General features: G+C 35.2%; 2 protein-coding genes across 2 annotated transcripts; one reads left to right on the plus strand and one right to left on the minus strand.

Annotated features, from left to right (window-relative positions):
• Window positions 1–1,402: 1,402 nt before the first annotated feature.
• LOC107819214 (protein root UVB sensitive 4) lies at window positions 1,403–7,160 on the plus strand. Its single transcript, XM_016645300.2, has 10 exons — window positions 1,403–2,104; window positions 3,010–3,156; window positions 3,618–3,764; window positions 4,601–4,663; window positions 4,766–4,842; window positions 5,590–5,695; window positions 5,931–6,033; window positions 6,130–6,281; window positions 6,384–6,449; window positions 6,678–7,160. The coding sequence occupies exons 1-10, from the start codon at window positions 1,514–1,516 to the stop codon at window positions 6,873–6,875; spliced, it is 1,650 nt and encodes a 549-aa protein (XP_016500786.1). The 5' UTR covers window positions 1,403–1,513; the 3' UTR covers window positions 6,876–7,160.
• A 1,398-nt stretch (window positions 7,161–8,558) lies between these two features.
• LOC107819215 (uncharacterized) lies at window positions 8,559–11,622 on the minus strand. The gene is made up of 5 exons (XM_016645301.2): window positions 11,464–11,622; window positions 11,316–11,368; window positions 9,179–9,355; window positions 9,013–9,090; window positions 8,559–8,920 (listed from the first exon to the last, which is right to left on the minus strand). Exons 1-5 carry the CDS (start codon window positions 11,521–11,523, stop codon window positions 8,752–8,754), a joined length of 537 nt encoding a protein of 178 aa, XP_016500787.1. The 5' UTR covers window positions 11,524–11,622; the 3' UTR covers window positions 8,559–8,751.
• Between the last annotated feature and the right edge of the window lie 861 nt (window positions 11,623–12,483).

Genomic DNA, 12,483 nt, shown 5'->3' on the forward strand with positions numbered 1-12,483 from the left:
TAGCCAAGAATCGTTCACTAATCTGGAAGCGCTTTTTCCTTTTCGTTTCTTTATAATTTTTATGCTTTTTTAGTTGTTTATGTTAAAAATATAGATTATAAAATGGTGGAGTTTTGTGATAAAAAAATTTCCCATGTGGCATGGATACAGTGGCAAAATGATGATGTGGCGATAATATGTTATTTTCTAGTGCCAAATATTTTATTTTCCAATGATTTGTATTTTTTAGACAATTAACACATAATGTAGTGACTTATATTATTAATAGAAATTAGTTTTGTGACTTTAGTGTTACAGACAATTAGTTTAGTGACTTTACTTTTACAAAAAATAAATTTATAATTTAGTATTACAAAAGTAAATTTAATGATATTTGATAAAATTAATCCCCATATTCTGATAGAGAAAATATTCAGACTCGGTGCACATGATAAATCTTCTTATTAAAATAATTTACAAATAAAATTTCAAATTTTGGAATCAATATGAACTTAAGTTTTAATTCTTAAGTATTTTAAAAAAGAATACATATGCAAAAAGTATATGAAAAATACAATAAGAAAATATGGTTCATAATTTAAAATATTCTTAAAAAGTTTATTTTTAAAAAAAAAAAGAAAAAAAAGAAAAATACTTACTTCCAAGATGATACTCCCAACACCTTTAGGGGTCGTTTGGTATAAGGTATAAGAAGGTATAGAGGTGGTATACAAATTTAATACCACCTTAATATTCTGTTTGGTTAGCAAACCAGGTATAAGTTTTTCCGGTGTTAATTTTAACACCGGGATAACTTATACCTTATAGAGGATGGGGTAATTAGCACCAATATAACTTATACCTTCTTCTTAGAAATTATGCAATTGTCATTCTTAATACAACATACCAAACAGTGAATAAACAACAATCCCAGCACAACTAATAACTAATCTCAACATAATTTATCCCAACATAACTTATACCGGCATAAGTTGTATTCCAACCAAACGACCCCTTAGGAGATGGAGGGAATCGTAGTAGATGAAAGTCTAAGAGCCCGTTTGGACATAAGAATTTTTTTACCTTTTTCTTTAAAAAAAATCACTTTTTTCGAAATTCATATTTGGTTATAAAATTTTCAATTTTCACTCGAAGATGAATTTTGGAATTTTTCGATAATTTGAAAAATTCCAAAAGTTATTTTTCAAAATTTTCACTCACATTACTCATAAATTTTAAAAACAATCCAAAATTATATTCATTTCCAAACACAAACTCTAATTTCAAATAATATTTTCACTTGAAAAAAAATTCACTTTTTGTTTCAAAATTTTACAATTCTTAGGTCCAAACGCCCACTAATTGTAGTCAAAGACAAGTACTGCCTGAAGACAATATTGTCCCTCTAGTTTTTGGGAAAAACAGGAACCGAAATCATCTAAATTGTTTAGTGAACCCTGGCCGTTATATCTCATATAAACACAAACCATTGAAATTTCAAGAGCCATTCTCTTGAGAATTCAACTAAAATTTCATGCAATCCAACTTATATCCATCGAGTAGAGCTCGTTCTTGTTTCTCATGGAATCCCCACATCCCCACACCTAAAATAGCCATACCCAATAACCTCAAATCCTCCATAAACTTTCAAGAACAAAGGCTAAGTAAAAATATCCGTTCTTTTTCATGGATTCCAGACAAACCCCACATCCCCAACTCCAAAACAGACATACCCAATAACCCCAAAACCTCCATAACCCCACCAGGTGTTACAAAATATCTGGAAAATTCATTAACTTTTGGAGAAGAAAAGTTGATTAATAAGCAAAAAACACCCACTGTCCCGTATTGTCTTCGTGTTTTGGTTCGAAAGTCAGACAATTTTTATAGGTATATCTGGGATGGGAATGACTTAAAACTGGTCCCTGTTGATGGGAATGCTTTTACTCTATCTGATTTCTGCTGTAATTTTGAAGATACAGTTCAAAAGTTAGTCAGAATTTGTATTTTGGCTGTAAGGAATTTTTTTCTTCCAAGGAAAGTTAGTAGTAATTACCTTGAATACGTGAAGTGGAAGTTTGTTCATCGTGTTTCCAGTTCTGCTCTCCAAATTTTTGCCACCCAGGTTCATATTTTTTTTAAGTTTCAGCTATTAAAGTTGTAAATTATTGTTATACAGTGGAAAGTCCAAATTCTTTTTTTTGATTGTTCATATTTCAGCTATTAGACTTGTAAATTATTGTTATACAGTGAAAAAAGTTCATATGTATGGTTTTGGGTGTTCATATTTCAGCTATTAAACTTGTAAGTCATTGGTACACGTTTGTTTCCGTGATTGAACTTGTAATTGTTGGTATAACGCAAAAGGTTCGAATTTTGATAGTGAATATTCAGATTTCCTATTAAAGTTGTAAACTACTAGATACGTAAAGAAGTTAGATTCGATATTGAATTTTCATATTTAAGCTATTTAGCTACTAAACTTTTGGTATATGAGTTCAAATTTGGTATTCGATCTTTCATATTTCAGATATTGAACTTGTAAATTGTTGTATGCGGTGAAAAGTTTCAATTTTTGTATTGTATCTTTGTATTTTGCTATCAGACTTGTAATATTATTTGTGTAGGTAATAAAGTTTGAATTTTGATGTTGAATCTTCATATTTCGACTATTAAACTTGTAAATTACTCGTATATGGTAAAAAGTTAAGATTTTGATATTGCATATTCTTATCTCAGCTATAAACTTGTAAAACTTGTTTATTGGTATATGGTAAAAAGTTCAAATCTTCCATCGGAGCTTAGTGATAAGGTCAAGTGACTCTGCTGGAATTAGTCATTATGATCTTTATGAGGGAAGTAGTATTTTAATAGTTCACTGGTAGAATTGTACACTAGTTCACTTGATATATGTGTACCTGCACAATCAATAGCTTTAAGTGAATTAACATCTAAGGTGCGGATCACTCAAATAACTGCCTTGACAATGGCTTGTCTAATCGGTTGTATTTTGTGAACAACGATATACAGGCTATGTTGCGGGCAATTGGAATAGGGAACTCCAGTTCACTTCCATCAGCTGCTGCACTAAATTGGGTCCTGAAGGATGGTCTTGGACGGTTGAGCAGGTGCATCTACACTGCTAGCCTAGCATCTTCGTTTGATACCAATCTTAAGGTATAGCTTTTCTAACAGGGAATACTTTGTGCAACTCATCTTATAAAGCTTATTTTACTGTTCTTGATAATTAGAATTCATTTCTATCTTTTGGGAAATGATGCTTATATTTAAGCAAGATTTAGTACCGATATGCCACAATCCACAATACCACCGTGTTCTTACACGAAGTCCGATCTCGACCCGATCGGCTAGGTCATCTCATTTGAGACATCAGCCATATCCACAATTTGTGTTATCATTTCTAGTACAGTTACCACCATATGTGTGGCATGGTGTATGATCACGGCCTGATCGGCTAGGCCATCTCACTTGAGACATCAACCTTTCAATCAATCATCTCACTTCATATTTCTTTCCCATCTTTCAATACATGGGCACGAGTGGCCTCATTTACTCAAGAGGCTATCTAAGTTTCATCTGGCATGTTTCTTACTTTGTTTTTTTGGTGTTGGCTGCAGAGAGTAAGGTTCTATACATCTGTTCTCTTCAGTTTGAGCATTGGAGTTGAATTGTTGACTCCTGTATTCCCACAATACTTTTTGATGCTTGCATCAATTGCCAACATCGCCAAGCAAATAAGCCTTGCGTGTTACCTAGCAACTGGTGTAAGTCTCAGCTTCAAAACATATGTTCATATTTATATGCATGTGAAGTATAGCACTTTTATCTGATCAGTTATCTCAAATTCTCCAGGTTTAGCTCCTTGTTATGATACTTGGTAGATGTGAGCTAGTTATTTGACCATAAGCAATACCATTTCACTTCTCTTGCCAGCCAGCAGTTTACCATGTTTAAGTTCTCCTTGTGGGTTCTGGTTATCAAAGAAAAAGTTCCCTTGTGGTTCTAGCAATTCAACTGCAACTTGACATATGAATTGATTTCTTCAAATTTTTGTTATATAAATTGGTAAGATTAAGATGTAAAGTGCATTTGACATATTTCAAAATAATAGGCTAATAAATCTATGCACTTAAGAGGCTTTGAATTTCTACTGTAAAATCCCACGTCAACTCTGGCATTTTAAGGCTGATGCTACTTAAGTTGAATTGGTCTCTGAAATTGAACTTGAGGTAAATGTAACTAGTTGAAGTTGAGTACTGTAGCCAATCGCTTCCGCAAATGACCAATTCACATTCATTGTTCATGGAGATCTGAGAGAAGCAATTTGTCTTCTGTTAAGCATTTTTAGCATATTTATAACATCTAGAAGAGAATTTATGCAATGAATTTCTCAACATGACATTTTCCGCTATTAACTGCTTGTTTTTGCCAGTTAATGGGGGAACGAATATGTTGAATAAGTTTAGTTTTCTTAAATAGCCAAATCACATGTTAATTTTTGTGATCTGAATAAGCACAATTAAGTTCTTGATTTATCAGTACCATTGAGGTTTGAGCTGGATTTTTCCTGATCAAGAATTTATTGTCTACATGTTAACAGACTGCCGTTCATAGAAGCTTTGCAATTGCCGATAATCTTGGTGAGGTTTCTGCAAAAGAACAGGTTATGTATATAATTCATCGCGCCATTGCTGGATCTGTAGTGTTATGATTAATATTCCTATTAATTTCGCTATTCCAATCTGACTGTTGGTTTATGTTTCAGATTCAAACAGTGTGCTTCGATAATCTTGGTCTTGCACTTGCTGCAGCCCTGAATATACTATTTGCTAATAATCCAAGGTTCTTTTTTCCAACTTGAAATTCTGAACTATCGCCAGCTTCTTTTTCTGTATATTTCAAATTATTTAGAGATTCTTTCCATTTGCCTTCATGGACCATTCCGTTTAGCCTATCTTGTTGTGGTTGAAGTGGAACAGTCTATACGCATTGCTCTTATCATTTCTTTTTTACACTGTGATATGAGAAGTGAGTGTGTGGTTATATCCTAAGTTGCTCAGACACGGGTGCGGATCTAGAAGTCGGATCCTTCGAGATGTAAATTCTAAGATTCAGGGATACGGATCCTAGTACGGATATGGGTGTGGGGATCTGGCTAAAAGTAATTCAAAAATACAAAATATAAAAATATCTCTAAATTATGAAAAATTCTGTGGAATACTTACGTATAAGTAAAGGATCGATTTCATAGATAAGACATGCTATTTTCTTTAAATTCACTCTATTTTTTGTTCTGATTTCGGGAATCAGATTGTATATAGTCTCGAATTTTTTCGTTCGTCGTGGTCAAAGTACCCAAAATTATTTGACCATATCCGGTATGGATCCCATACCCACATCCATACTAGTGTTGTGTCGACACGGGTGCGACACCTAAACTGCCATGTCGGGGCAACTTAGATTATATCTTCTACTATTTCCTTCCTATATATAAGGTCCTATAATCAAAGAATCAGTTATTATATGTTTGTGTCTTTTTCTGTACTAATCCTTGTGATGTAGATTCCTGACTTCTCGATGATGTAAAAGTTTGCAAGCAGGTCTACCATTTGTGGTGTACCCAATCTTCTCAGTGGTTGATCTTTTTGGTATATATCAAGGACTAAAGCATGTGCATCTGCAGACATTAACTAAGGTTGACCTTCATTCTCTATGCAGAAAGGATCAATTATCAAATTGAATTATACTGTCTTTCTTATAGGAAGTAGATTTGAGTGAGAATCAACAATTAAAAGTGACAAGACTTGTTATGTTCGCTCTAAGGAGAAGATGTATGTGATATGTCGTGGCCTGCTTAACAGTCTTTCTTGTGTGAATATTAATCATCCTACACATGTTGATTCTGATCACTCCTTTTACATTAATTCCAGGATAGGCTTGAGATTATTATAAGCACATGGATTCAACAAGGATTTGTCCCATCACCTGCAGAGGTGAGTAAACAGGAGGGTATTGGCTTATCTTGGAGCAGAGGTAATTGCTAACTTGCATGTTTCCGTAATAAGGCATTATTGCTTCACTTGGTGCTACTTCATTATTAGATAAAGCTTATTAATCAGCTTTAATCAGGCAGAGAGCCATGGTCTATCAGAATCGGTTACGTAAATCCTACACCTTGCACAGCAGAGCTATCTAAGAATATGATGGAATCTTTGATTAATGAAGACTTTTATTTCTTGAGCCCAGAGAGATTGACTAGTGAATCGAAAAGGAATCAGGAGGTATGTATAGCCAAAGGCAAAAAAGAAAAGTAATCAGGGGCAGCAAGCTGTTGCTCTTCTGAATGTGTTTCTTAAGCAGTTCTTCTTGCTTTGCTATTACAGTATGGTGTCCTACTTTCGCTGCGGGAAGGGGTCGGCACTACAGATGTGATCAGGGGCATTTTGCATGTAAGACATTATTATATCCATTTCATACTCTCATAGTAATTAATATTTCAGGTAGTAATGTGGAAGGATGATTTTCCTTTTGCAAATGAACTAGGGAGTGCTGGCAAACCATTACTTTTACTTCGAAACATGTCTAGCAATAATTGTTTCTTATTTTTAAGATTTTTATAATGGTCATTCACCAATTTTGGTACTTCAATAATAATAAGTAATTATGGTGATTGACAGGCAAGTTATGTACGCAAGGATATAGAAGCTTGCGGTAGTTCCACTGCAGTTCTTGAGCAATGGTTTAACCTGGTTGAAGATGGTAAGAGATTAACAGAAGAAAATATGAGCCAGTTGTATGAGCAAATGTTGTCTTTGGGGTGGGCATGTAAGAATATTCTTTTCAGCACGCAGGAGCAACCTTGCTATGGATGGTAAGCAATGTTGTCTTCTTGGGGCTATGGTTTATTTGCAAAAGAGCAAAGCTATCTATGATTCCCTTGTGCTTGTATATAATCAAATTTTTTGGCATCCCTCAAGTGAAAAGAGTTGCCTTGTACAAGACCTGCCCGCACTGGTTTTCATTTTCCTCTCTGCAGGTAGGGAGAGATGAGTTTTTCTTTTTTTTTTTGTTGGAGGGAGGAAGCAAGTGTTGTACAAATTTTGAGTGGCTTTCTCCATGTTGTATATTAAGTGGTTAAGGTTAAACTTGTTATCCATAAATTTTTGTTTCCTCATTCATCCATTTTCTCTGAATGTGTGCTGAAGGGTTTAGCAATTGTTTGATAAGATGAAGATATTTTAGCCGTCTACACTATTACATCTATCCTTCTTTTTGGCAAATACAAATTTTGGTGTTTTGTTAATAATAAAAGAGACTCATTCCGACGAATAGACTTTTAACCCTGTATCAATCTTGTTTAATAGTAGTAGCTCTGGGTGAGAGAGCAGATAGTCTAGTATCTACTGTACTTTTTTCCCGAGAAGAGATCATTATTATGCTTGGCTGGTAATCTTTAACGGAAACAAGAGTCAGGGACAACAAGAACATTTTGAAAAGGGTGTGCCTTCTAATGGATTTATGAATTTGGACCCGCTCCATGAACCAAGATAACCAAGTATTAGAGGTCACAAAGGAATAGAAAGAAGAAACGATTAGGGGTGATTCTGAATCAAAAACCACTCTGAACAAAACTAGATTAACCAAACGTGTGCTACTAGGGACAGTCCCAGTAATCCCAGGAAAACTGTCTATATATCCCAACTATCTTGCTTGGCTGGCATTCTCTATACTCGCAACTTGCAATTACTCATCATCCTTGCAAGGGAATCATTCAAAAGCATGGTTTTGTGACAACCACATAGCAGAACCTTCTTTATCTGAGCCCCAGAATGTGAATTTATCACATCACCATAATGATTAGACTGAGAGTTTCAGCCCAGTAAGTAATTACGGAACCCCCCCCCCCCCACACACACACACACACATTTGCAAGATCTTAAATTGTGTACCGTCTCACCTAGAACCATGATACAATTTTTTATTTTATGAAATAATGTCTTACACGCTCTGTACAAGCGAGGCCAAGCATATTGGCTTTCATGGCGTAGCATAGCATAAGACTAGAAACAAGACCTATACTTGCTTTGATACTGTACATTGAACTAGAGGTGATGACATAATTGAACACAAATATAATTTAAAACACTTTTCTCAGCTGTCTGGGCCTCTGGCTACTCGACTTTATCACACACTTGAGAACCACGCTTCAGAGGAATGTCATTTTAACTATATCATTCTAGTACCACTGTACAGCTGAGAATAATTGAAAGTTAGATTTAATTATAAAACCTTAGAAAGCTTATATAACAGCTTTGTATACCAAGTATAAGGATGCAATTACCATTGGTGGTTGATATCACTTGTAGTACAACCACGCATACAACAAGATCACTGGATCACTTCATCCAACTGTAGTTTCTAACCTGACAACGCTTCTTAGACAAAACAGCATTTTTTCTTGTTTAAGCAATTCATAATCTTGCTTAACTACTTAATGATTCAAAACTTGATTGGCATGGAAGTGTTGCAGTTTGACAGTTGAACAGTCCCATCCATAATTTGGGAAAAACAAAGTTGCAATATACCATCAAAAATTGTTACATCGTTTGATTTCTTTCTTTATGGTTTACCCCATCAGATGTCTGGAAGGCGTTTTCCGTTTAACACCTTTAGCAGAGCATATTTCTCATTACAGCAAGCGATACAACATTCGCGTAAGCCTGAGCTTACAATTTTCAGAATCATCGGCCATCATTTGCTACGTAGCAAGCCAGATGTGGATAGAAGCCGTAATGCTTGACTGGAATTGTTCAAAACAGCTGATGACCTTGATACCTGCATCTTGCGTTTCTTTAAGAATTCCAGTGAGTTTTCTAAGCACGGAGGAGGTGGTAGATCCTTCAAAATAACTGGTCCAGATCTGAACAAGCCACAAGAATACAGTGAGTAACTAAAAGTGGGGTATCAAAATTATATCTATTAAAGCAGAAGAGAGAAGTGCATGATCCTCACCCAGAGCTCTTGGATCTTTTCTTTTTAGAGGTGGGCTTCTTCTCATGTTCTTCCTCTGAGTCTGACGAGAAAACTTTCCTGCACAACGAGTGAATACCCTTTTTCAAGAACTGAGAAGTATGTGAAGAATATAGAAGCTAAGGATACTCAAAGAAATGCAACTTACTTCTCACGAGCTACAAGGATTTTCACAATCTCATCAGGTAGCATTCCTCCATTGTCCTTTGACTCCTGGGCATTCTCAGGTTCTTTTATGTCTTCAATGCTTTCATCATTTCGAGTATGTCGTGGAGTTAACTTTTGAGCCCATTGTCTACGACGTTCCTTACCTTCTCGAACAACTCTACAACAGAGCAGTCATTTCATAACAAAAGATGCAAAGACCATAAGTTGATCATGTTTTGCAATTAAAGGCTATAATTCCAAGGCAAGAATATCAAATTGAACACGTGGAATTTCCCACAAACATCCACCATATGAAGAAAAATTACAAGCAAATTACTAGTTTTCAGGGCTTAAATAATGGGTCATCCCTAATGTTATAATATCCGTCTCAAAGGACCATAAGCGCAAGTATGATGCCATTGACACTATAGATATGCAAGGAATGGCAAATAGAAGAACTTTCATATTTCCTTGAAACTAATACAGACTTTAAATCTTATTATTTTTTTGAGAACCTAGAAATCCCCAAGGCGAGCGGCTCATGGTTTGAAACTCGATCGATAATAGGCCCGCCCTTCTATCCATGTCCACTTAAACAACAATTACTATGCTTTTGTCCACGGCAGAGTTCGAACCGCAGACGTGCATGCTTTTATCTACGACGGAGTTTGAACCTCGAACGTGCACCTAACTCACATGTCATGCGTTGTGCCCTTACTACTGGACCGAAGTCCGGGGGCCATAATACTACCTTACAATCTCCAAAACCATCAAAGCAAAAACAGTAGGGAAATACAACACATTTCTAGACCCAAAAAAACAACTGAATATCTAGCCTTGAGCAACGCAGGGATATAATACTTGTTTACTTCTCAATTTACCAAAAACTTAAACTTTCTCCTTTTCTTCTTGCTACAACACTTTTCAACAGAAATGCAAGTTTCTCTAATTCAAGCCTTAAGAGGTACTCCCTTTGTTCCAGTTTATGTGAACCTATTTCCTTTTTGGTCCGTTCCAAAAAGAATGACCCCTTTCTAAATTTGGTACTCCCTCCGTTTCATAATAGATGAGATACTATCTTTTTTAGTCTGTTCCTAAACAAATGACACATTTCTAAATTTGGAAATAATTCAACTTTAAACTCTTTCATTTTACCCGTTTAGCCTTGGGGGTCGTTTGGTAGGAGGTATTAGAAAAAATAATGCAAGCATTAGCTCTATGCATTACTAATACATTGTTTGGTACATTTTTTTACCTGTGTATAATTAATACAAGTATTAGTTATACATCATACTTGGTATTATCCTATGTATAAGTAATACATAGAAAACCATGACATTAGTAATACCAAGACTATTAATGCATGCATTAGTATGGTTATAGACATAATTGTCCTTAAAGTCCCTTAAAGCTAAAGAATATGGAGGACATTTTTGTAAACAACTATGTTTTTAAAAAATAATGCAATGCATTATAATTTTAATACACTATACCAAACAGTAGATAAGAAATAATATCTGCATTACTAACCCATGCATTACTAATCTCTGCATTACTAATACACTTTATTCCGCACTATTCTTATACACCTTACCAAACGACCCCTAAATGAGAAACTTTTATAGCCAAACAAATATCATGGCCCCACAAATTTTTTACCCCTTAAGCTTTTAAGACCACAAGTTTCAAAAGTCTTTTTTTTTTCTTTAACTCTTGTGCCGAGTCAAACTAACTCATCTAATATGAAACAGAGGGAGTAACAATTTAACTTAAACTTACAATTCTACCCTTAATAGAAGCTTTTATAACCACACAAATACTTTGGGCCCCTTTTTGACTTGTTTAGGATCATAAATTCTAAAAGTCTTTCGTTTTTTCTTAAACTTTGCGACCAGTCAAACATGTTCACATAAATTGGAACGGAGGGAGTAGGAAACAGCTTCCTCAACAACTTGGAAAGGATTCAACTTTCTCCTCACCATATTGGTCGATAATATAGCTAAATTCAGCTCCAGTGACTAATGGCCAATAAATTCAGCAGTCAAGAAGATTTTCTATCTGAAAATTGAAGTTATAACGGTTCGCCAACAATTCCACTAACCTTGGTAGGGAAAAATCAAATTAAGAAGAGAGCATACCTAGCCTTATTTTCTCGTTCAACTTTTCTAATCTCCTCATCTTTTTCAATTCCCTGCAATCAAAACCAATTAGCTCAACTACCACTACATCTGATATCGCCCAAAAAAAAACAGTAATTTGATCAGAAAAAAACACAATAAAACGAACCTGTAAGGTAGTGAGTTCTTCGGGAGCATCGGAATCGCTCTCTTCTCCTCGTCCCGACATATCGACTGAACAAGGTATCGCACTTCTGCAAAGGTTTTAGGGTTTTAGCTCAGGAAGACGGAGCAAAAGTAAAGGTATTTTCGGAGCGAGTTAGTATACTTGTGAAATTGTTTTTATCTTCCCCCAAAGTTAGCCCAAATAACTAAAACATCCCACTACTCTATGACCCCATTACGAGAAAATTACAAAAATGATTGTTTGTGTTTTTAGATAGGTCTAAAATAGTCCTTGAAATTATATCTTGAGCAATTTTGATCGTTTAATTTTGTACAAATAAATACTTTTGGTTTTCGTTAAATACTTGACAAACTCATTGTTAGATGTTGGGAACACAAAAAAATTTATGCAAAATACCCATTGAGCTTAAAACAATTACCTTTCTCTACCCATTTGCAAACTAGTTACAATATATACCTACCCAATTAAAACTAATTACCCAACCTACTCACCCATCCCAACTTTTTTTTTACCCATTTGGCTTAGTTTAGCTTGATTTGGCTTGGCTTGGTTTGGTTTGGCTTGGCTTGATTTGGCTTGATTTGGCTTGGCTTAGCTTGGTTTAGTAGCTTAGTTTGACTTTATTTGGTTGACTTTGATTGGGTATTAAAAAATGTGTAGGGAAAACTTATGTGTCGGGTAATAAGTTTCTGCCGCTTGAGTATTTCCGCAAGACCCCCCCCCCCAAAAAAAATATACAAATTTCACTTTAAAATGATGTAAATGACTGATTAAGATACACTAATTGTGAAGAACTTATCTAAGCAATTATTGTATGGGTCAGAATCCCGCTAAAGAAATTCGGCATAACTAGGTGACCAAGTGAGAGAAATGTGTCTCATCATGGGTGATTAGGCCGAGGACGACCCGAGCTTGACAATATGGAGCCGCCGAGTAAGCTCCTAAGGCCGAGGACGAGCAGCAGGAAAAGAAATAACGGCTAATATAGCTTTGGAATATTCT

This window comes from Nicotiana tabacum, chromosome 3 (assembly GCF_000715075.1).
Source record: "Nicotiana tabacum cultivar K326 chromosome 3, ASM71507v2, whole genome shotgun sequence".
Lineage (NCBI taxonomy): Eukaryota > Viridiplantae > Streptophyta > Magnoliopsida > Solanales > Solanaceae > Nicotiana > Nicotiana tabacum.